Source organism: Lissotriton helveticus, chromosome 3_1 (assembly GCF_964261635.1).
Source record: "Lissotriton helveticus chromosome 3_1, aLisHel1.1, whole genome shotgun sequence".
NCBI classification, from domain to species: domain Eukaryota; kingdom Metazoa; phylum Chordata; class Amphibia; order Caudata; family Salamandridae; genus Lissotriton; species Lissotriton helveticus.
The window spans coordinates 1,976,643,208-1,976,665,222 of NC_136061.1; the positions used below are offsets into that span (position 1 = coordinate 1,976,643,208).

Consider the following 22,015-nt stretch of genomic DNA (forward strand, 5'->3'; position numbering starts at 1 on the left):
GTCTAGAGTCTGTGCTGTAAGCTTGGCTGTGCGATCTGCTAGATCATTACCTTGAGAAATAATGTCAGTGACTTTCGTATGTGCTTTGCATTTCATGATAGCGATAGATGTCGGTAAATGTATTGCATCTAACAGAGCTTGGATAAGGAAACCATGCTGAATCTTGGTTCCATGAGAAGTTATGAAACCTCTCTCCTGCCAGAGCACTCCAAAGTCGTGTACAACTCCAAATGCGTAACGTGAATCTGTGTAAACATTAACTTTCAGGTTCTTGGCGTGTATACAGGCTTGTGTCAGAGCAACTAGCTCTGCTGCTTGAGCGGACAGGGTATCAATACGGTGTGTTTCAATAACTTCGGTGTCAGTAGTCACTGCATACGCGGCGACTAGTTCTCCTGTACTAGTTCTCATACATGAACCATCCACATAAAGTGTCAGGTCAGGATCTGGTAATGGAATGTCTGTCAGGTCTTGTCTTGGCTTTGTCGTAATGTTGACTACTTCCACACAGTCGTGTGCGGCAGGATTTGAACTAACTGATGGTAACAGTGTAGCAGGATTCAGGATGTTGCAGCGTCTAATATCTATGTGTGGCTGAAACAGTGTCAATTCATAACCTGTTAAACGTGCAATTGTCAAGTGCTGTGTTTGTGTTCGGTTTAAAAGAACTTCCACGGAGTGTGGGACTTGTACTGTCAAGGAGTGTCCTAAAACTATGGAATCACTTTGTCTGATAGCTAGTGCTGTGGCTGCAACTGACTTGAGGCACGCAGGCAGAGCCTGGGCGACTGGATCTAGTGTGCTAGAAAAATAAGCACAAGGCTTGTATTGTCCTGCTTGGTCTTGTGTGAGAACAGATAATGCTGTACCTTCACGTTCAGTAACGAAAAGTGTAAAAGGCTTACTGTAGTTCGGTGTAGCTAGAACTGGAGCTTGGCATAAAGCTTTCTTTAACTCGTTGAAACTAAGTGTATGTTCAGATGTCCAAGGGAGAACAGTCGATACGGCTGCCTCCTGTGTCGTTAACTGTATCAGTGGCTTGGCTAGAAATGCATACTGAGGAATCCATTGTCTACAATAAGAAGTAAGGCCGATAAAGGCACGTACCTCCTTCTGGGTCTTGGGCTGAGGAAGACTCGCTATTAACTGGATACGGTCTGGTGTCAACTGCCTACCCCTCTTGGACAGTAAGTGTCCTAAGTAGACCACTTGCTGGACACAGAATTGAAGCTTCGAAGGGGACACCTTGTGCCCCATCTCGGCTAGGAAATACAAAACCGTCAGTGACGTTCGCTCGCAGTCACGTTCAGAACGGGCTGTGATCAGTAGATCATCGACATACTGGAGCAGGGCAGTGTCAGTTGGCATGTGAATATTATCTAGTTGTCTCTTAAGTGCTTGACTATAAATACTAGGGCTTTCTGTGAAACCTTGAGGAGCTCGTGTAAACATATAGCTCCTTCCATTTAAACAAAATCCGAAAAGAAACTGGCTGTCTGGATGAATTGGAACACTGAAAAATGCATTCTTGAGGTCTATGACAGTGAAGAACGTGGCTTCGGAATCAATGGCTGTCAATAGGGAAGAGATATCTGGGACAACTGGGTACTGAGGAATAATACATTTGTTAAGTTCTCGTAAATCAATCACTAATCGATATACTGGGGGTGCATTTGGATCAGTACGTTTCATAACTGGAATGATCGGAGAATTACATACATTGGAGTCAGTTTCTACAACTACTCCTTGAGCCATGAGCTCGTCTATAATTTTGGATAAGGCTGCTACAGCCTCAGGTGGCAATCTATACTGCCTGATTCGTGGTAACACTACACCTGGTTTGAGGGTCACACGATGGGGTGTGATTTGCATATAACCTACATCAGTTGGACCTTGCGCCCATAAATGCTGCGGGACATTAGACAGTCTTGAATCAAAATCTCGTAATACATAGTGACCCTTAAAGTCACGTAGGAACAGACGTATTCCCTCCGGGGAACAACATATAACTGCACCTAACTCTTTCAATGTCTTAATGCCTAATAGATTTTCTGGACATGACTTAGTAAGTAACAGATCAGTAGTGCGGGACAATGGACCTACTTCTAGAGTAACTGGCTTTGAAATCTCATTTACGATAGGCTTTCCTGAAAATCCAAGGGAAACATTTCTTGAGCCTGAGAGCGGAGCCCCTGGAACTTCGGCATGACTAATTGTGGTCCTACTTGCCCCTGTATCAATCAAAAACTTCTGTCTTTCCCTAATACTTGACTGTGAACATAGGGACCTTCTTGATCTACAGGTATCTCGATGAGAGGCAAGCATACCTCCCTCTCTAGGCTGTTTCATGAATATGGCTGGTACTCTGGATACTCAGACTGTGCATACTGGTACATCTGCGATGTAACATGCTGTGTTGCAGCAATAGGCTGCGGTGCTGTAACTGTCTGTGGTGCATTCTGTGACTGAGGAGTCTGTGAAACTTGCTCTTGTCTAGGCGGACGTGGTCTTTCTTTGGTCTTACCAGTAGCTATGTTATGTTTCAGAACTGTACACTCATTTATGAAATGACCTGGTTGTTTACAATAATTGCAGTTCCCTTTAACGGGTGCTGCAGGATGACTGGCTTGATTCGGACCCCTCTTCTGACTGTCTTGAGGAACAGATTGTGCAACTAGCACTTTCATTTTCGTGTCTTTCATACGTTTTCTCTCGTGTTCTTGCTCTTCCCTGATTCTATTCTGGTGATACTGGAGCATCTGGAGCATCTGGGACGGAGTATTTGCTTGCCAGGTGCTTTCGACTTTCAAAACTCGGTTTTTAATTTGTGGGCTTGAATTCTCGACTAATTTAGTAACAAAAAGGTGAGGGTATGACTCACTACTTGTCTTGAGGCCACTGTTGATACTAAAGCACTTTTCAAACCTAGAATAAAAATCACTAATATCTTCATCTTGTTTCTGTTTACAGGCTGAGATTGCATCCCAGTCTTCCTTTTTCGTTGTCAATAATCTGGGTAAAACTTGAATCAATAATTCTGGTAATTCTTTACATTTATCTCCGAGACCAGTACCTGGTACTCGTATCTTATCTTCTGCTTCTAGGACTGCCCAATCTATCTTTTTCTCTCCCACCTCCCATTCTTTTTCTTTAAGCTTTTCATACACCCCTGCGGGCAGCAGAACCTTTAACATTTTAATGATATCTGGGTACGTGTATTCTCCCATACGGAGCATGTCTTTTAATTCTCTATGGAACCCTGCTGGATCTTTGTCATGACAGGGAATTAATTTCTTCATTTCGAGGAGTTCCATCTTTGTGATCGGAGTGTATACAAACACTCGCTGCATTTCGCCACCCGCTCCTCTGACTGGGTGGACTTCTCGCAACGGATTCTGTCTGTCTATGTAGAATGATTTACTTTCTGGGGGTGAGACATGAACAAAATGCGGGTTTAAGAATGTTCTATATTTGTGGCGCTGTTCTAGAATAACACTAATTAAATCGGTACCTAGACCTCTCCATTTGTACTGGAGTAACTCGTTCAGGATATCATGTAACGGGCCTGGATCAGAATGTTGACCCTCATACAGAGTAATGAGGTGTTGAATCATATACATACCCACCAGTCGTTGCTCGGCTGGGGGCATTTTCAGAAACATTTGTGCCACTATTTCGTCTGGAAAAGTGGTAGAATCAGTAATCCATCTGACTGCTGATCGGACTAGTTCTTGTTCATGCATAGTACTTAACTCACTATAACCGATTCGTGATTTCAGAATGTGATCGGTAGCTTGGAATACTTGTTCTAGGGAACCTTGTTCTGGTGCTGAATGATGGAAAATTGACTTGTGTTCTAGGCGTAAATGGCGATCTGGAAATCTAGATTTTCCTACATACGCTATTCTGGCAGTATTCTCGTCGTCTTCCTCTTCAGGATCAGAGGTACTTTCTTTCTCGCTTACTTGTGCTGCTTTACGTTGTTCGTGTATCTTTATTATTTCTCTACGAATTTTCTTGTACATACTTTCCATGGCACCAATGGTATTGTGCTTTCCTTCGGCTATATTATCACTCCACTTTGTTAGAGTTTTCATTTCTTCCGGGTCTTTAGACGGGTAATCTTGTTCTCTTATTAGACAGTTAATTAAGAACTTTAATATCATGCGCTGAATCTCGGCTTTCCTTTGAGACATGGCATCACTAATACTTTGTGGGTCATCCCCTGTACGGATGAAACGATATATTCTGTCTAGATCTTCTTTCATATTCGGCAGGGTGACTAGATACTCGGTCACTCTCCTTACGCGTACGGAATATAAAACCATATTAAACTCGCCTGGAACTGGGTCATAGACACATTCGCCAAGGGTTTGCCTGATCTCTGCAACAGACTTATTACTCTTAGGAGTACGCTGTGATGCTTGAGCATGTAATTCGAGTGCTGATAAACGCTTGTATGGCGGCGGAGTTTGAGGAAGACCTCCTCCTGCGGCCCCTAAACTAGAATCATCAACTGATGCTTTCCGTCCTGGCAGGGTAGGTAATTGTAACGTGGGCTGGACTTGTATGGCGGGCTGACCCGGGGGGGCTGTTAAGGGCACCCCGGTGTCTGGAGGAGCAGGAATTACCTGATTTACAGGGACTGGCGGAGCGCGAACAGGATTTGCATATTCAGGGACTGTGTCGTCCAGATAGGACGAGATAAAAATATCAGCTGCGGTCAGTTTGTGACGTAGCTTGGTCGGAACTAACGGTGGCGGGAAATTACTGGATGCCTCCGGGGTCGCTTTTGGCAAGCCTTCGGCAAGAAGAGGGTACATACCTTTAATAAGGGCATTCCTCTGTCTGTCTCTCTGTTCAGTTTTGACTTGTTCACCTATCTCGATCAATTCTCTTTCTTGGGCTCGTTCTGAACATTCTCTACTTAATTCTGACTTTCTGATTTCTTTTTCGGTTCTTTTATGAGCTTCTCTGCGCCATAACTCGATGGCGTCTTTCTGTGATTGTCTGGCTTTCTTTTTCCATAATGCCTCTTCTACTCGCATGATGCATTCGGCATCCCATGTACCCGATACGGGCCATCTATACTTTTCTTCTAACTGTTTGGTATACTCTACCCATAAATCTAGATACAATATGGCGCTTATGCCATGTTTCTAATACATAAAGTGACCTGGACTGTCCCTGGGCGGGACGTGAACTGCTGCTTCCAGCAGACCCTTTCTAGTTTTTAACTGACGTAACTTGGAAAATATGGGCATGACTGAACTGTAATCTAGACACAATACAATACACAATAAACACGATACTTATTTCCCATTCATACCACGACATTAGAATACATGAAAAACATTCAAAATAACAGTTCGAACAGAATACTACCTGGAAATACTGAGAACAGAACACATGAATTTTCTCGAGAACAGAAACTGACTAGAACAGAAACTAGATGCACTGCTGAAACAGTATGAAACTTACCGGTCTCATAAAGAGACACGTCAGGACCCGTATCCACCGAAGTGGACACTTCGTTTGTGGGACTGTGTACCACCAACCCACAGACCAGAGTCAATTAAATTGACCCTGTCTAGATACCACCCCAGTAACGGTACTCACCGGGCAGCAAGAACGGAAGGCCTCGGACTGGACTGGACTGCTACGACGACGAACTTCGGACTTCAGTTACGGGTGGACCTCCGGATACCTCGGACCTTGGACTCTTGGCTTGGGCTCTGGTCGGGACTCGCCGCGTTCCTCCACCGTCTCGTCTGGATGCTGGACCGCCTCCTCCGTCTCCTCCGTGGGCCTGAGGGATACTTGAGCAGAAATATCTGCCACTGCGCAGAAGAGTTCCGTCACGACTGCAGAGGGTCAGGGGGTCGGCGTGGCTTCACCGACGCGTGGGGAAAGGGCAAGTCCCTGTTCGGGCGCCATTATGTGGTAAATAAATAAATAATACCCTATTTTTGACTAGACATATATCATAACAGATAGCTCAATAAATAAGAGTCAAGATTCGAGGTAGTAGGAGTTTTTGCAGGTTTAATACAGCATAAGGACAGGAACAGGACAACCTGCATAGGAATAGGATGACAGGGCCCAGCAGCTGCTGGGGCTGGGTCTGGGATGAGCGCGCTAACTTTTAATAACAATACATGAGCATATATACATAGCGCAAACACATAGCATTACATTGCAGTAGGCGTAGCAGTGGGTGGAGCAGAAGGCGTGACGCGTAGCAGTCGCGAAAGATAAGGGTAAAAAGAAGGTGTAACTCAGACATGTGATGCAAACGTAACAGAATATGTCATGAATGGGCGGAAACATAGGAGGGGGCTACCTAAGGAGCCGGGACCTCTAACCTGATGGTGCGCGCAAACTAGCAATGACGTGTTACGAGGAGAAGCTGGGGGCTATGAACTCTGTGCTAGGAGCAGAGACTAAAGTCTGGAGGGTCGGAGCGACATGTACCTAAACCCTATCTAGTATCTGATGTTTAGGGAACAGGTTGATATAAACTAGAAGTCATGAGGGGAAAAGCTAACTGACTCTAAGACTAGAGCATGCATTTATTCTACATGTAGTGCGTGATGAAGAATATTAAATGACCATTAAATACAGTATTTCTCTTAACATGGAGCCGCATAGGCTAGACAATGACGGAAACTATTGATGCAGTTCAGTAGCTTAGGAATGCAGAGAAGGAGGACTAAACTGATAACTGGAATCATAACATAGTCTTGGCAGACTCAGAGGCAGAGCCAAGCTGCACCGGGCACTGCGAGGCAGGAAGTAAGTGAAGGGTCGAGGATACAGGTGGGGGCTGTATCGCTCCTCAGCGAGGCTTCAGGAGACAGGAGCTGAATCTGGTGTCCAGGCCCTTTTGAGGCCTAGAAACGGGGACTTTATAATGAAATAACGTGCACACTGAGAAACGTGGCAACGTAGCTTTACATAGGCCTGATATTCGTAGTATTCACGAGGACTGGAAACTGGCATACTAGAGGAGGACACAACTGTAATTGCGTCTTGAATCGGACATGGGGAATAACATATGCATATTGGTCATGCACACATAACATATGATGGATGACACGTAGAGACACAGAACATGGCAAAATTTACTTTTCCACACCCTCCCTGCAGGGCCATGCAGCACTAAACTGCTCTCTACCACATCAAAAGGCAGGATTGTAAATTGTTTAAACTTACTTCTTCCGATGACATGTTTCCTAGAGGGGTGGTTGGTTCAGTGAAGTGCTTCCTCAGGAGGCGTTTTGTTAAGTGCGGGTTATCCATCAAGACGTAAGAACAGAAGAAGGCCCCATTCTGTAGCAAGAATAGGGCTATTTCCTCGTTGCCTATGAACAGAAAGATTAAAAGGAAGGTATCAGATTGTCTGCAATTTTTTAATGCAAGAACTCCGCGGAGGACGTGTTTATTACACATAAGGAAAGGAATTACTCTTGGTTGTGACAAAAGAAAGAACAAAGCCTGCACACAGAGCCAATTGTTCACATGCAAAGCGAACACCCACTTGTGTACTTCCGTTTTAGATGCTGTGAGGGGAAAATTATCTCGAAATAAAATGTTTAAACAGTTTTTCAAATGTATTAATATCCCATAAAGTAAAAGTTTAAACTGAATGATTACGGTATGTTATCTGGAGTGCTGAAACCAATATAGAGGTCACCATGTTTTTTGTTATTGCATGTAACGCATACTGAGACGTGTATTTCCTCAAGGGGCTTCCTATTTTGACAGACAACAGGATTCTATTTTGACAGACAACACGATTCAAAGTACAGTAAGATGCCTATGATTTGCCAAGGACAGTTTCATTCAGTGGGGATTTCAGGGTTTGAACCTTCCTTAGCATTGGTCATTAGAAGACATCTCCAAGTGCTGCACTATATCAGTGTGAGCAAGCTTCAAGTAGGGTGAGGAGGAATTTCGAAAAGCGGGAAACCCCACTGAAGTCTATGTCAAGCGTATTTTGGGAAATATGGAATCATAATTCAGCCTTCATAAACTATATAGGTTTGCCATAGACAGGTTATGAAGTCTGAATAATGCTTCCAACTTTGCCAAAAATTATATGGCGCCCTAGCACTCTGTAACGGTTACCAATGTCTTGTTTAAATAGTGTGATATGCAATCAATGTGGAATTACACTACCCAACCAGTATAGTCCCTTTCCCGTTTCTTCACATATATTTTAAATATTGTTAGAGTGACCGTTTAACCACTGCCGACTCCCCCCTCAAGTTAGCTCAATACAATTTTTAAAAGAGAATAGGTCCCAAGAAGGCCCTTCGTCGGTGCTTATCAATTTAGGACCGCAACCACTAATACATACCATGCCAAATCGCAATTCAGAGACAACAACCCATGTATGCCCCTTCAACTGCAATTTGTGAGGGGTCCCAAAACCCTTTTTGGTTTTTTTATTTCATTCTGTGAGCTTGGGGTTCACTATGACGTATGTATGTAGAAAGAGTAGTGGGAGACAGGTCTGATCTGGGTCGCCATATTAAAAGTGGGAAAGAGTCACAGCGTAAGCACTGAGTTGGGCAGGGAAGTTAATATGTCAAACATGAACTTTCCTTCATTAAGTTGCAGTGGTAGTCATAGCCATCATGTTGGAAATAGGAAAGATTTTTTAGGATTTTATTATTATCAGTCCTGTTCGCATATATAAGGGTTTAATAGACAGGTAGACTGCATTGCCAAGATGGCATGCACAGCAAACAAAAACAAAAAATATTTGTGTATGGTCAAGGAGTATCCGACATTTATTTATTTATTTATTTTGAAAGTTTTATATAGCGCGAACAAGATCTTTGCAGATATCAGAGCGCTTTACAAAGCCGGGAATACCAACAAGCGAGTGAATTTAAACATAATAAGTGGGAGGGGTAGGTACGTGAGGGAGCAAATTAGTACAGCAAATCAATAATAAAAATATAACAGTTAAAAGTGTGCATAGCTGGTCAGTAGCGTCAATAATACAGGTGAAATACATAGTCATAGAGTTATGTGGTAATTACTAAAGACATACATGTCTTTAGTAATTACCACATCTAAAAATGTAGGAACATTTTTAATTTTTACGCCACTGGATTCAAGCTATCCTGGCTGAAGACGGCTGATAGCCAGAAACCGGGCCTAGGACTCTTGATTCCAGTCCAGGGAAGACATGGCTTGGCAGTTCGGGCTGGACTGTTCCCATGAGGCACAGGGCCAAGACTGATTTGCATATGGCCATGTCTGAACTGGGGTGGCTTGGTGAGCAAAATAACGGTGGATTAAACCCAGATCTGTGACTGGGGGTGAATGTTTTGCCATTGTGCAACATTCCACGGACCTGATAATTCTCGCCTCGGTGCCTATTCCAATCATGGAGTCCCACTCTGCAACTCTGGGCAATAGCTTGCTTAATCTCCACAACGGCCCCCACAACGCTAAGGATGCCTTGCCTCCACCTTGGGGGTGCCCAGGATTGGACACCTCACAGGGAAAGCCAGGAGAGGTTCCACAGCGGTATTCGTACAAGCGCCTTGAGACCCTTGCGGGTAAGTAGTGCGCTATACAAGTATCAATTTACATTACATTTACATTGTGCAACATTCCGTCCATCATCATGTGTGTTTTGCTGTTCACCCTATGTGGGAAGGGTATGCCCAGACGTGGGTCCCGTGTTCACTACGCCACTGGATTCAAGCTATCCTGGCTGAAGACGGCTGATAGCCTGAAACCGGTCCTAGGATGCTTGATTCCAGTCCAAGGAAGACATGGCTTGGCAGTTCGGGCTGGACTGTTCCCATGAGGCACAGGGCCAAGATTGATTTGCATATGGCCATGTCTGAACTGGGGTGGCTTGGTGAGCAAAATAATGATGGATTAAACCCAGATCTGTGACTGGGGGGTGAATGTTTTGCCATTGTGCAACATTCCATCCATCATCTTGTGTGTTTTGCTGTTCCCGCCTAATGTGGGAAGGGTATGCCCAGACGTGGGTCCCGTATTCACTGCGCCACTGGATTCAAGCTATCCTGGCTGAAGACGGCTGATAGCCAGAAACCGGTCCTAGGATGCTTGATTCCGGTCCAGGGAAGACATGGCTTGGCAGTTCGGGCTGGACTGTTCCCATGAGGCACAGTGCCAAGACTGATTTGCATATGGCCATGTCTGAACTGGGGTGGCTTGGTGAGCAAAATAACTATGGATTAAACCCAGATCTGTGATTTGGGGTGAATGTTTTGCCATTGTGCAACATTCCGTCCATCATCTTGTGTGTTTTGGCGTACATAATATAGGCAAAATTATCACGAAGTGCATATTGTTAAATAAACTGAAGATTACTGATTGTCTATTTTACACTTGTAAAACAGCAAATGCAGACAGGTTCTTAATCATTCCTGTTGGGACAAATCCTGTGCGATAGCACGAGGACCTTGGTATTTCGCAGTGTTAGTATCAAGCCTATTGCCCCCTACGGCTTTAACTTCTGGACTATGCAGATGGGAAAACTCATTTTGAGGTTAGTTAGGAATACTTAAGGAACAGCTCAAAAAATATCCTTCTGCCTCAAAGGTGTATTTGTGTGGATGAATCAAAACTCACTGACACTAAACGGACTTCCCGCTGCTTGGACAAATACCTGGGGGCCTTAAACTGTAGGAACTCTTCCCACACCATCTGAGTATGCAAGGAACTTAGGAATTATTTCCGATTCCAAAGTTTCTTCTGCAGAGCATATTAAGATGCTCACTGCCATCTGTTTCCATCTTATTATTAGGAAGTATCTTCATTTCCTTTCCTCCTCTTCCAGGAAACCCTTGAAACCAGACTGGATTACTGAGATTCATTGCAAGTTGGGCGTACAGTTGTTTTTTTTACACAGATTGCAAATTATACAGCATGTAGCAGCACATACAATCGTAGGCCTCAATAGAAGGATATCTATTTCTCCATATCTGAATAGTCTTCACTTCACTGGCAATTGCAAAAAGATTCCCGTTTGTGGCTCTATGTTGTGTCACAAAGCTATCTTTGTGAAAGGCCAAAGGATCTATATGTCTTCATTGTTTTCTTGGTATCTACCACCCCATCTGAAAAGACTAAAAAGGTCAGGTTTGGTGGTCATTCTCAGCCAGTCACTACGTGGAGAGCATGGAGTGGAACGTCTTGCCTTTCTCTCTACAGGTCCAATCTACCCAAGGCAAGTTTAATAAACAATTACAAAATATTTTGTAGATGCTGTAATATAATCGGGGCCACTGGAACTATGCGATTCTGAGGCCGATCTCTTATTTGCATATTTATGGATTCGCCATATTATCCATCATTTGCTCTATACTGTGCAGATGTTAACAAAAAACAATGTTTCTAGCTCAATGGGATCAAAAATTACTTTTTTTATATATATTTATTATTTTATTTCAGCAGTCAGTTATATATTGAACAGAATACAGAGAAGAGAACAACATGGATACCATATACATCAAGATACCCAAAAACATATACAATAACATAAATAAAACCATATAATGGCCTTACATAGGATGAGCAATGAGACATTACAGAATCAAATCCACTTTGAAATAAGAGCCCATACCTTTTGACCAAATATTTTCTTTGCCCTTTTGATTTATAAATCGCCATTTCTAATTGGTATATAGATAATAGTTTCAGTTGCCAATGGTTAAATGCTGGTGGCTCTGGATCTAGCCAGCGAGAAGTGATACAAAAACGATAAATTGACATGCAAATAAATAAAAATCCTTCTTCAGCTGCGGGCCATTTTCCAATTTGATTCGTTTGAAGTCCAAAAATGATCAGTTCGGCAGACAATTGTACATCAATTCCCAAACTATTATTTTAAAAAAATTTAACATCCGTAATAAATTGAGAAAGTTTTGGACAATTAAAAAACATATGTGTAGGGTCAGCAGCTAAATAGCCACATTGATTACATTTATCACCGTTTCTGGCTTTCCATTTTGCCAGTTTGGCTGGAGAATAATATAGATCAAAAATAGCCATAAAATGTTGACTTTGTAACTAGCCATTAAATAACATTTTAATTGACAACTCAATTGCTCTGGATATATCTATATTATGTAATTCAAGTTTCTTCTGCCATTTGTCCTCAACCAAACATAAATTATCTTCAAGTTTATTTATCATCATTTGATATACTATGGCAATTTTTTTTACCTTTCTACTAGTTTCCAAAATGTCAATTTTAGTCATTAATAAGTGATTAGAGAGACCCTTAGATTCCAAGAAACTACGTATTTGAAGATATTTGAAGAAATCATTTCTGGATAAATTATATTTCTGTTGTAAAAAAGTAAAAGAAGCAACCTGACTTCCTTGGTAAAGATCTCCTAACAGCCGAATCCCAGCTGAGTGCCATCTGCTCATTACTTGGTCCTTAAAAATCTCGGGTAGCATACGATTATTCAAAACCGGGGAATAATAATTTAAATCACCACAAAAAAGAATTTTTCTTTTAATCTGCCTCCAGATTATTGAAGCGGTTATCATAATTTTAAATTTCATCTTTTTGTAATAACTAGGCTCTAGTATTCTTACTAGGCATTGACGAGCTAGCTCCCCTAATAACATTTCATATATCGATGGGCTGACCGATTCTTCCAAACTAATGTCTTGAAAAATTAATATGCCCATATATCTAAGTAAGATAGCCCAATAACATAGCCGAAAATTGGGAATTCCCCAGCCACCCTTCATTCTTGGGAGAGTGCACCATTTCAGAGCCCTTCTGGATCGATGGTATCCCCAGAAAAACCTGGAGGACATTCTATCAATTTTTGAAAAATAAAAAGATGAGAATAAGAGAGGTATAGTACGAAATAGGTACAAAAATTTAGGAAAAATCAACATTTTTAATATATTAGTACGACCATATAGTGAGAAATTTAAATTATTTAGCCTCTCCAAGGTTCTATTTGCAGATTTTAGAACTGGTTCTATGTTAAAACGCACTATGTCATCTATTTTGGGAGATATTATAATCGCGAGATACAGTGCCTCTGAAACAAAGACTATGTTATTAGGCCGGCCCTTTTCTGATTGGATCAGCTGCGTCTTTGAGACGTTTAACTTGTATCCCGAAAGCCCTCCAAATTCATTGGCTAAATCAATTATTTTAGGTAAAGCCCGCCTAATATCTGAGGTAGCAATAGCGATGTCATCGGCATACGCAAATACTTTAAATGCAGTTTGTAGAACAATAACCGGAGCAATATCAGCCTCCTTTTCCAATTTATTAAGGTAAGGTTCAATATACAAGGCAAACAACAAGGGGGAACAAGGACAGCCTTGCCTTGTCCCCCTTGTTATCATGAAATATTCAGATAATGTGTCTGTTATCCGGATTGCGGCCTTCGGATGAAAGTATAGTGCTTTTATTTCATCAATATATTCCCTGGGGAATCCCTTCCATACCAGCACAGACCACAAGAATCCCCAGGCGACCCTGTCGAATGCTTTTTCAGCATCCAACAGGGCCACCACAACCGGGGATTCCGTGGCCTGCGCCCAGTCCAGAAGTGATATGACTTTTTTAACATGGTCTGTTGTATCTCGATTTGAGATGAATCCGTGTTGTCTCTCTGAGTCAAGAGTTGGCATAAAATCATTCAACCTATTGGCGAGAATTTTGGAGAAGATCTTACTATCAGCGGTGATAAGAGAGATGAGTCTATATGATCCTAACTCATCATCAGCCTTCCCTTTCTTTTTAAAAATAACTATAGTAGCTAGCGACCATGAATCAGGGGGATTACCTAAAAAAGCTTTCTGGAATACCTTAAGCATTTCAGGCTTGAGAAGACTACGAAATGCACGATAAAATTCTAAGGGTATATTGTCTGGTCCCATTGCCTTCCCAACGGCCAAGCCCAGAATTGCTGTCTCAATTTCCTCCCATGTAATAGGCACAGCTAATGTACTTTTCTGCTCTTCCGATAGTCCTACATTATCTATACTTGCGAGATATTGTAAAGTCTTTGTTCCTATATCCGTAACATTACCAGACTCATAATATAATAACTGATAAAACTCATTAAATGCTTTTAATATATCCCCTTTAGAAGTCTTAATGACCCCATTTATTTCACAGATTTTTAGGATATCATTAGCTGCTGCCTTTTGCCTAAATCTTTGGGCTAATACTCTACCCGTATGCTCACTCAATTCGTAGCTTTCGGTTTTATACTGTCTATACTTACATGCCACCTGGTCCGCTATATGAGACTAGACTATACTTCGTTTGATAGACAAATCTAATTAGGCATCTTCGATACCCAGACTAAATGTAATATTTTCTGCCAATTTGATCTCTGCCTTCCTAACAGTGTCACAATCCCTCTTGAATTTATTTTGTTTAGCTTTTTGTTGAAAATTCGAGTAATTAAAATGTTCTCCCCTTATTATAGATTTAAATGTATCCCAAACAATTGGAACAGAAGCAGTATTATTGTTAATCCTAAAAAATTCTTGGATAATTTTAGTCATATACTGCAGATAATCATCCTCAAATAATAAGTTCCTTTGAAACAACCGTTTAGTTTTAGTGCCTTTTATAATAGAGGATAATTGTATATCTAATAATAACGGATTGTAATCTGACAGCAATTTGGGAAGGATTTCAATCTCTATTTTGCCGATAAAATATTGGGAGACAAAAAAATAATCAAGACAAACAAATTTCCGATGGGGGGCAGAAAAAAAACTATATCCAGGATCCTCAGAATATAAAGTATTCCATACATCTATGAGCCCATTACCCACCACTAAATTGCGGAGAGCTTTATAAGTCCGAGGTTTATTCCCCAAATATTCCTCGCTCTGCCTAATATCAGAACCAGCTTCAATGTGGATATTTAAGTCCCCACAAAGGATAATAGGTTGACTCCATAGAGCTAGCTCTACATTCAAGAAATTCAGCAACTCGGAGTCATCTAGATTTGGGCCATATATTGTACAGATCGTGAATTTATTTTGATGAATCTTAAGTTCTGCCAATCCCCACCTCCCCCATGTGTCTGCTGAGGTTTTGATACACCCCCCTAAACCTTGTCTCATAAAAATAGCGACTCCACTCTTAATCCCAGTTTGCTTAGAACATACTAACAGATCTAGCCCCAAATTTTTTAACCATTCCCTTTTTTCCCAGGCTACATGTGTTTTCTGCAAGCAAAGGATATCTATTTGCAAGAGCTGAATCATTTTAACCAGGATTCTTTTTTTCTTAGGATCGTTGAGGCCATTAACATTCAACGTACAAACCTTCAGTTTCCTACCTATTTTGTAGATCAAAAATAAGCAAGCACAGCATTTCGACTTTCAATTTCAAACCGTATCTAGTAGAAGACTTCAAATTCTTCGGGCAGACCCCAACTGACCTAGGTTCAATAACAACTGTTGCTGATTTACACCCTTCCCACCACCACCACCACCACAACCCCCCATTTACCACCCCCACCCCCACTCCTTCCCCCCTCCCTCCCCATCCCACCATATGAGGCACAGGGACTATCAGTCCCTGGGAACACAGAGCGCCCTCCCCCCTCCTCATTTCCAAGGTCAGAAAAGAGGAATATCAACGACAATGACCATCTTAACCAAACCATAACTAACTGACTGATAATACTACAAAGTCTTGCATATAAACAAGAAAAAAAACAGGAAAAACATCATCCTTACATATTACTTTTTTTGAGGTGCAAGATGGCCGCCGCTGAGTCGGCGGTGTGAGTTGCCGGCTCCTCCACTCCTGGTCAGAAAAAAAGGAAAAGAACTGCTGTTTACCCTGTATGGATATTCACGATTTTGGCTGAATGATTCTTACGCTCTTCTTTGGCAGAAAACATCAAGCCATCGAAAAAAAAAATTGTATTGAGTTGAGCGATGTGAGCAGGGGGTCTCCCCCCGGTGTTAGCGTTCCAGTGCCGGTGTTTCAGTGTCTCTCCTTATGGTGTAACTGCCACTGCTACTTTATGGCACGCTGCGCGGACCGCTACAGGCACAGGCACAAGCTTGGCGTTTCTTTTCCTCCCGGCACAGATCTTCACGGGGGAATACAGCAGACAATTGGTTGAACATGCCTCCAAAGCCTCTGAAACCGCCTGTCACTAGGAGTGTTAAAACGAAGACTTCGGCGATGGCAGAGGGAGATATGGACGCAGATGCTGCGCGTTCCGTGCAGGATATTCAAACGGCTGGTGAGTCAGTCCCGCTGCAGCAGTTGCCAAGTCATAAAAGAGGCGGGGAGCGTGTTAGCAAAAATAATATGCTATCCCAAACTGTACCAGCTCTGTTTGAGAAGCAGACAATTAAAAACGCTCGGACTCAGCGCATTGAAACTGTAGCTTTAGAGGCAGACTCGGACTCAGTAATTAATGGTACCAACATTGACTATGGTGTTATGACTATTGTGACCACTGTAATTCAGGAGGAGTCTCCTCGAGAGGTGTTGATTAATCTACCTGAAACACTTGAAGTATTGCAAACGCCTGAGCCTGAGCCTGTAATTGAAAGCGATCAAAATGCAGCAAAAGGCATTATGGGAGCTGTAGTCCCTGGAGTAACTAGTGTAAGCTCGGGTGGTATATCCAATGTATCAGGTGTGATAGTTGTGTCGGATACAAATAAGACCCCCTGCCAAGACTTTACTGGCTCACAAGAAATTTCTGATAGATTTTTTTCAATGTCTGATCACACATCAGATGAAAGTATTGATAGCGATTGGGCAGATTATCCTGGCGATAGCAGTTTGGATGAAGAATTAAGGCTCAGGGAGATTTCTCCAGGGTCAGCTATCACGGTTAAAAATCATAGAGTCAGAAGGTCACAGGGTGCCAGAAATAAACTCAGTGATCCTGGCGATCCTTTACTTGTGGCAGCTTCTCAACCTAGCTCTTCGTAGAACATGTACAACGTGAAGAGCCCAGTTCTGATAAGGAAGTTACCTTAAACCTGATCTACCAAACGATGATGTCACATAGATCTGAGACAAAGACCGAGATTGCTCGTACTCAAGCCACTTGCCGTAAGGTTCAGAACGCTATTAGGCGAGTTACGAAAATTTGTACCGACATTTCTGTAAGGGTGTCTGAGGGTGAGACAAGAATATCTACCTTGGAGGACGAAGGAGCCGCTGAAAAACTAGAACTTTCTTCTGTTAAAGCACAACGGGATGACATTAGTCTCAAGATCACAGAGTTAGAAAATAAATCCCGGAGAAACAATTTATGGGTTTTGGGGATCCCGGAAAATCTAGGGGGGTCAGATATACGAAATTTTGTGTGTGAATTGTTCTCCGAAGCGTTCCCATAACTTACATTATGGGACTGAGCTGTAGTAATTGAGCGAGCGCATCGCTTCCCATTCACAATTAACAAAGCTAGGCAAAAAGAGGGTGATCATCCAAGAGCAATACTGGTCAGATTTAACAATTTTTTGGCAAGGGAAGCTGTTTTTGGGCTGGCAAGGCCAGACAAGAAGAGAACTGCTAAGGGATGTAATTTTTTTGTCAGGCCAGATTTTTGCCAGGCAACTGTAACCAAACAGTGGCATCTTAGGCAGTTAATCCCTGGGTTTCAGGAAAAGGGTGCAGTAGTATATCTGCAAAATCCGGCCAAATTAAAAGTCATCGAGAAGGGTCAAACGAAAAATGTTCTCTCTGAAATTGCGGCAAATGAATATTTAACCTCACTATGGGATCAAAAATTACTAAGAAAGTGGCGACGTGTATTCACGCGCAGTGGAAGGCACCTCACAAAAGGTTAACTGGTCATCTTTCAGTGGCATATTTCTGTATTTGGTTGTTCAGGTGGTACTAATGGGGTGAAATCTTTGCCCAGACAGTATCACCCTGTGGCAAAATTACAAAATTGTAAAGTACTACTATAAAATAATGTGGCACATTATACAGCCTGATTTGTCTTTTCTTGATGCATAATTTTGTGCTCCCCGCCGCATAATTTCAGTGTAGGACCAAAAAAGGCTTGGGTCTATTTACTACCTGGCCTAGACCACTCAAATTTAAACAACAACAGGATGGCCAGATAGATTGGTGCAATATCTTATCACCCCACTTAGCCAATAATCCTAAACAGGTAAACTTTTTGTTTAGTAATTTTTTACTTATTTCATATCTTTGCAAAACATTTCAATATATCCAGACATAAAGCATACTCAAATAACGACATTCACATATAACACCATAGTACATATAAACATTTCATAAACCGTGTAAATAAAAGACATTCATATAAACACCTTATACAAAATAATAAACAAGAAAAGATGCCTCTAGTCATTCAATTCATGGGGCACCAGTCCTAATAACAAAAACACAAACAAGCGGCCGACCACTCTTTTCTACAGGCCTGCTTGTCTGGCTATGCTGTAACCTATTAATTTCAAGGGGCTAATACCAGGAGGACTTTATCCTAATTCTAATCCTGTACCACCCTTTATAAATCCTGTTCCAGCACCTGGTCAAATTTCAGTGGCCATGAATATAATCTGTGAAACCATTTTTTTTATTTTTTACTATAGTTGAGAATCCTTCCTTTTCTACCAGCGCCAGGACACTTATTATCGAGGTATCTGCACGTTTTTATAAATTCTCATATTGATTTATTTATTTAGTCATATTTAAGCAGCCTTAAGAACCGGGCACTACAGTAATCCAGCATGGAAAGGACAACAGCCTCGACTCCTTTTTTACAGGCATCAAGAGGGGCCCTAAGGATTTAGGCTTCCAAAAAGGGATTGGGGGACCCACCATGTTGTTCTGGCCACCATTCTCTCCATCATATCCCAGAGGAGGCACCCAAAATTATGACCTGTCCGGAATAAAATGAATGCAAGTGCTCGACAAGAACCGTGCAGTGGGTAAACCAAGAAGTGAATATTTGTACAGATGATGGGAGTCCAATAGCACCGCATTTTTTTTTACTTAATGAGTGTTTTTAGATTTAACAGTGCCCGTATCATACCACTGATCTTGAGATTATTCTGTTAGAGAAGACACCTAGCCATTTTTGTATTTTTTTCCAGTGGTGGAGACTAGTTTAGAGGAGCACACAGCAGTGTCCAGAAATCCCATTACCTCCAACTGGGTATCAGAGATGGTGGGGTTCCGGTAACTTTATAGAAGCCAGGAGCGCATCACATCCAAGTTCAAGCCATCCTTCACATTGTCCATGCACATTATCCATTAGCTTTATTTTTTGCTCAAAGCGAACGTTCAACCAGCTGGGTATCTTGGCGCTGAATAACAGAGGTCTATTGTTACCGAACTCAATGGTACTCATGTAATCGACCTCAGAAGTATGAAAGGCCGAGTGGACCCGCTGGGACGTGAAACCGTCGCCAGGAGGTCAAACACAGGCCCCTACAGTGGGCACGTTAGTGTTAGGAGATATTAATCCACTAAGCCACCGGACCCGGTACCAGGTCTTATTGCCACTGCATATCAGTTTATGGATGTGGTAAAAAAAAACTACCAAGTGTGATCGTGTACACAGTATACATGATGTTCAGAGGAAAACACCCGGTTTCAGTGGGGAAGTTAGGACTAGAACCTGCCCTGCACTGTGTGGTTCTAACTTCGGTCTCCAGATGGCACCTCCAAGGATTATATGTCACATGCCACTCAATCAGTTTGATGTCCGTGGAGGGTGAAGAAGGGTGTTTTCAGCGGGTGGCAGCACTGAAGTCAACGGAGATTCATTTATGGAAGGGTGAAGAGGCTTTGCAAGACAGGGACTCCACTGCACGCTATGGGACGCATTTACCACTTTTGGAGTCTGAACATGATTCCAGGGCGGGTGACTCTCTCCGCAAGAGGGTGAGTGGAGGGTCAGGCAGCCAGATGGCACAAATGGGAAGCAGAGTCCAGCTTTGACATTCTACATATATTGCACTGAATTGTATTATATGGCAACATGTATAGAGCGCTTACTACCTCTATGTGGGGTGCTGAAGCGCTTGACTTTATGTTTTCAGCACTTGAGTTTCCAAGTCCAAGCTGTCACTTTATCATTGGTGGGGCATGCAAGCTATAGACTTCACACTTCTCTAAACCCTGGAATATGTCAACGCTTGGGGGGCATTTTCCAACTCTCTCGTCCCTCCCGCCTTATTCCTCTTGTGTGGCCAGTAGTGGACAAGCAGCACTAAGCAAGCTGTGCTGCCAAGAAACACGCTTCTAGCTTGTGGGAAGGAGAGTTCTCTGAACTAGTTTAATGTTCACTGTAAAAAAAACAAATACGCAGGCACGATTTCAAGAACGAGATGGGATGCACATGTTGATAACCCAAAAAACTCTACGCTGGCATCCCGTGGGTGTATACGTGCTTTATGATACCAGCCCTGCAAAAGAACACTACAAAATTACAAATCCTACGCACGTGCATACTGCAAATCCGATTTTAACCTACCGAAACGTTTTACTCAACAGATTAACTCCACATAAATACGCTCTCACTCTATATATTTACTCCATAAACTGTTTACATCATACAAACCCCATTGTTGTTACTACATGAAGTCTACAACTAATGCACACATGCGGGGACATTTGTCACGGAAAGGCTTCCTCTCTGTGGCTGTGACGTCAGATTATGCGGTGAGTGGAACCGGCCGTTAAAGCCCAGCTGCGATCTGTAAGTGACACAACCTCCCCCCCCCCCCCCCCCATCCCCCATCTCTTCTACATGATGTAGTCGTACCGAAGGCTCACCACTTTCAGGATAAATGCTGGCTAGGTGAATTACTTCCATTCGATCCATTGAATGTACACTTATCCGATGTGATTGTCCTGCAAATCCGGCACCGATCTGTCCATCCGGTACATATGAAGGACAAATCTGATCTAGATCTGTACACAGAGGGAAGCTGGCGCTACGGGGATAAGGGGGTGAGATGTGTAAGAAGATAGACACACCTAGGAGGCGACATTTAAAACAATCGAATAGATTGTCAGTAGCACTTTATGCTGGATGTGTGGCTAAGGATGCCTATAGTTTCAAGGTGTCCCATATAGGACCAAGAGGGCCACATCCGTGACGGATATTTCGAATGATTTCGTTAGTTAAATGCACTCTGCGACAAAAGCAGTGGTTATCTTGAAAAGTTGACACAGAGCCAGCCTTTCTAGACCGAAGACGGACCCCCTGCTACTGCAACGACTGCAGTTTATATACTAAAATTAATCAACCTAGTTTTTTTCTCCTAAATGTAAAAGAGACAGGGCAGAAGGCTTCATGGCCAAATTGTACCACCAGTCTTCCAGATGTTACTGCATGAGACTATTTTATTCCGAGCCTGATGTCGAGGACTATTGTTTTTGTTTCATTTTGCTGTTAACATAAACGGTGTACGTTTCTCCTTGGATTGTACCGGAGGTGGGGCGACACTGCGTTTGAAACAGATGCCTCCTTGCTAGGCAAGAATAACCTGATCACACGTTTCAGTGTGTGAAAAGAAAATACACCTTTCGTGAAAACAGGAAAGGCGAAAGCATGTGTGTTAATGAGTTGTCAGTCAAAGCAGCTCTCTGCCAGAGAGGGAAAGTGGTCGGTAGGTCTTCCTGTTGGCCTCCTTGCACTAGAATTGCGGCTGCCCGAGGCCACCCGGTGGCCATCAGGAGGGCGGGCCCTTAGTCGCAGAGGGCCTCCCCCGCCCCCTACCTCCAGTCTTCCACTCCTCCCCGGGCAGGTGGAGTCCCAGCGGGAGGGGGGTGGGCCATGACGCACGTCCGGGGCGGCAGGCAGGGCGAGGGGTATTTAACCTCCCCTCGCCATTTTAGTAGCCTCTTTGCCGCTCCGGACGCCGCGCGTCGTACTTCAGGGACACTCTTTTCCCTCACTACCTCTTACCCTGAGTGTCAGTTGGGAGGGCACCTGTTGGAACTTTTAATGTGTACTTTTTTCGTTTCAGGCGGAGTTACAGGGCGATCCAG

At 42.8% G+C, this 22,015-nt stretch overlaps 1 protein-coding gene across 2 annotated transcripts in view; it reads right to left on the reverse strand.

Annotated features, from left to right (window-relative positions):
• LRRK1 (leucine rich repeat kinase 1) overlaps positions 1-22,015 on the reverse strand; it is a 917,814-nt gene that overhangs the window by 449,217 nt on the left and 446,582 nt on the right. For both annotated transcript variants that reach the window (XM_078683102.1, XM_078683103.1), the window contains exon 6: positions 7,216-7,364. In XM_078683102.1, the coding sequence (XP_078539228.1) occupies positions 7,216-7,364 (149 nt within the window). The remainder of the gene's footprint in view (positions 1-7,215; positions 7,365-22,015) is intronic.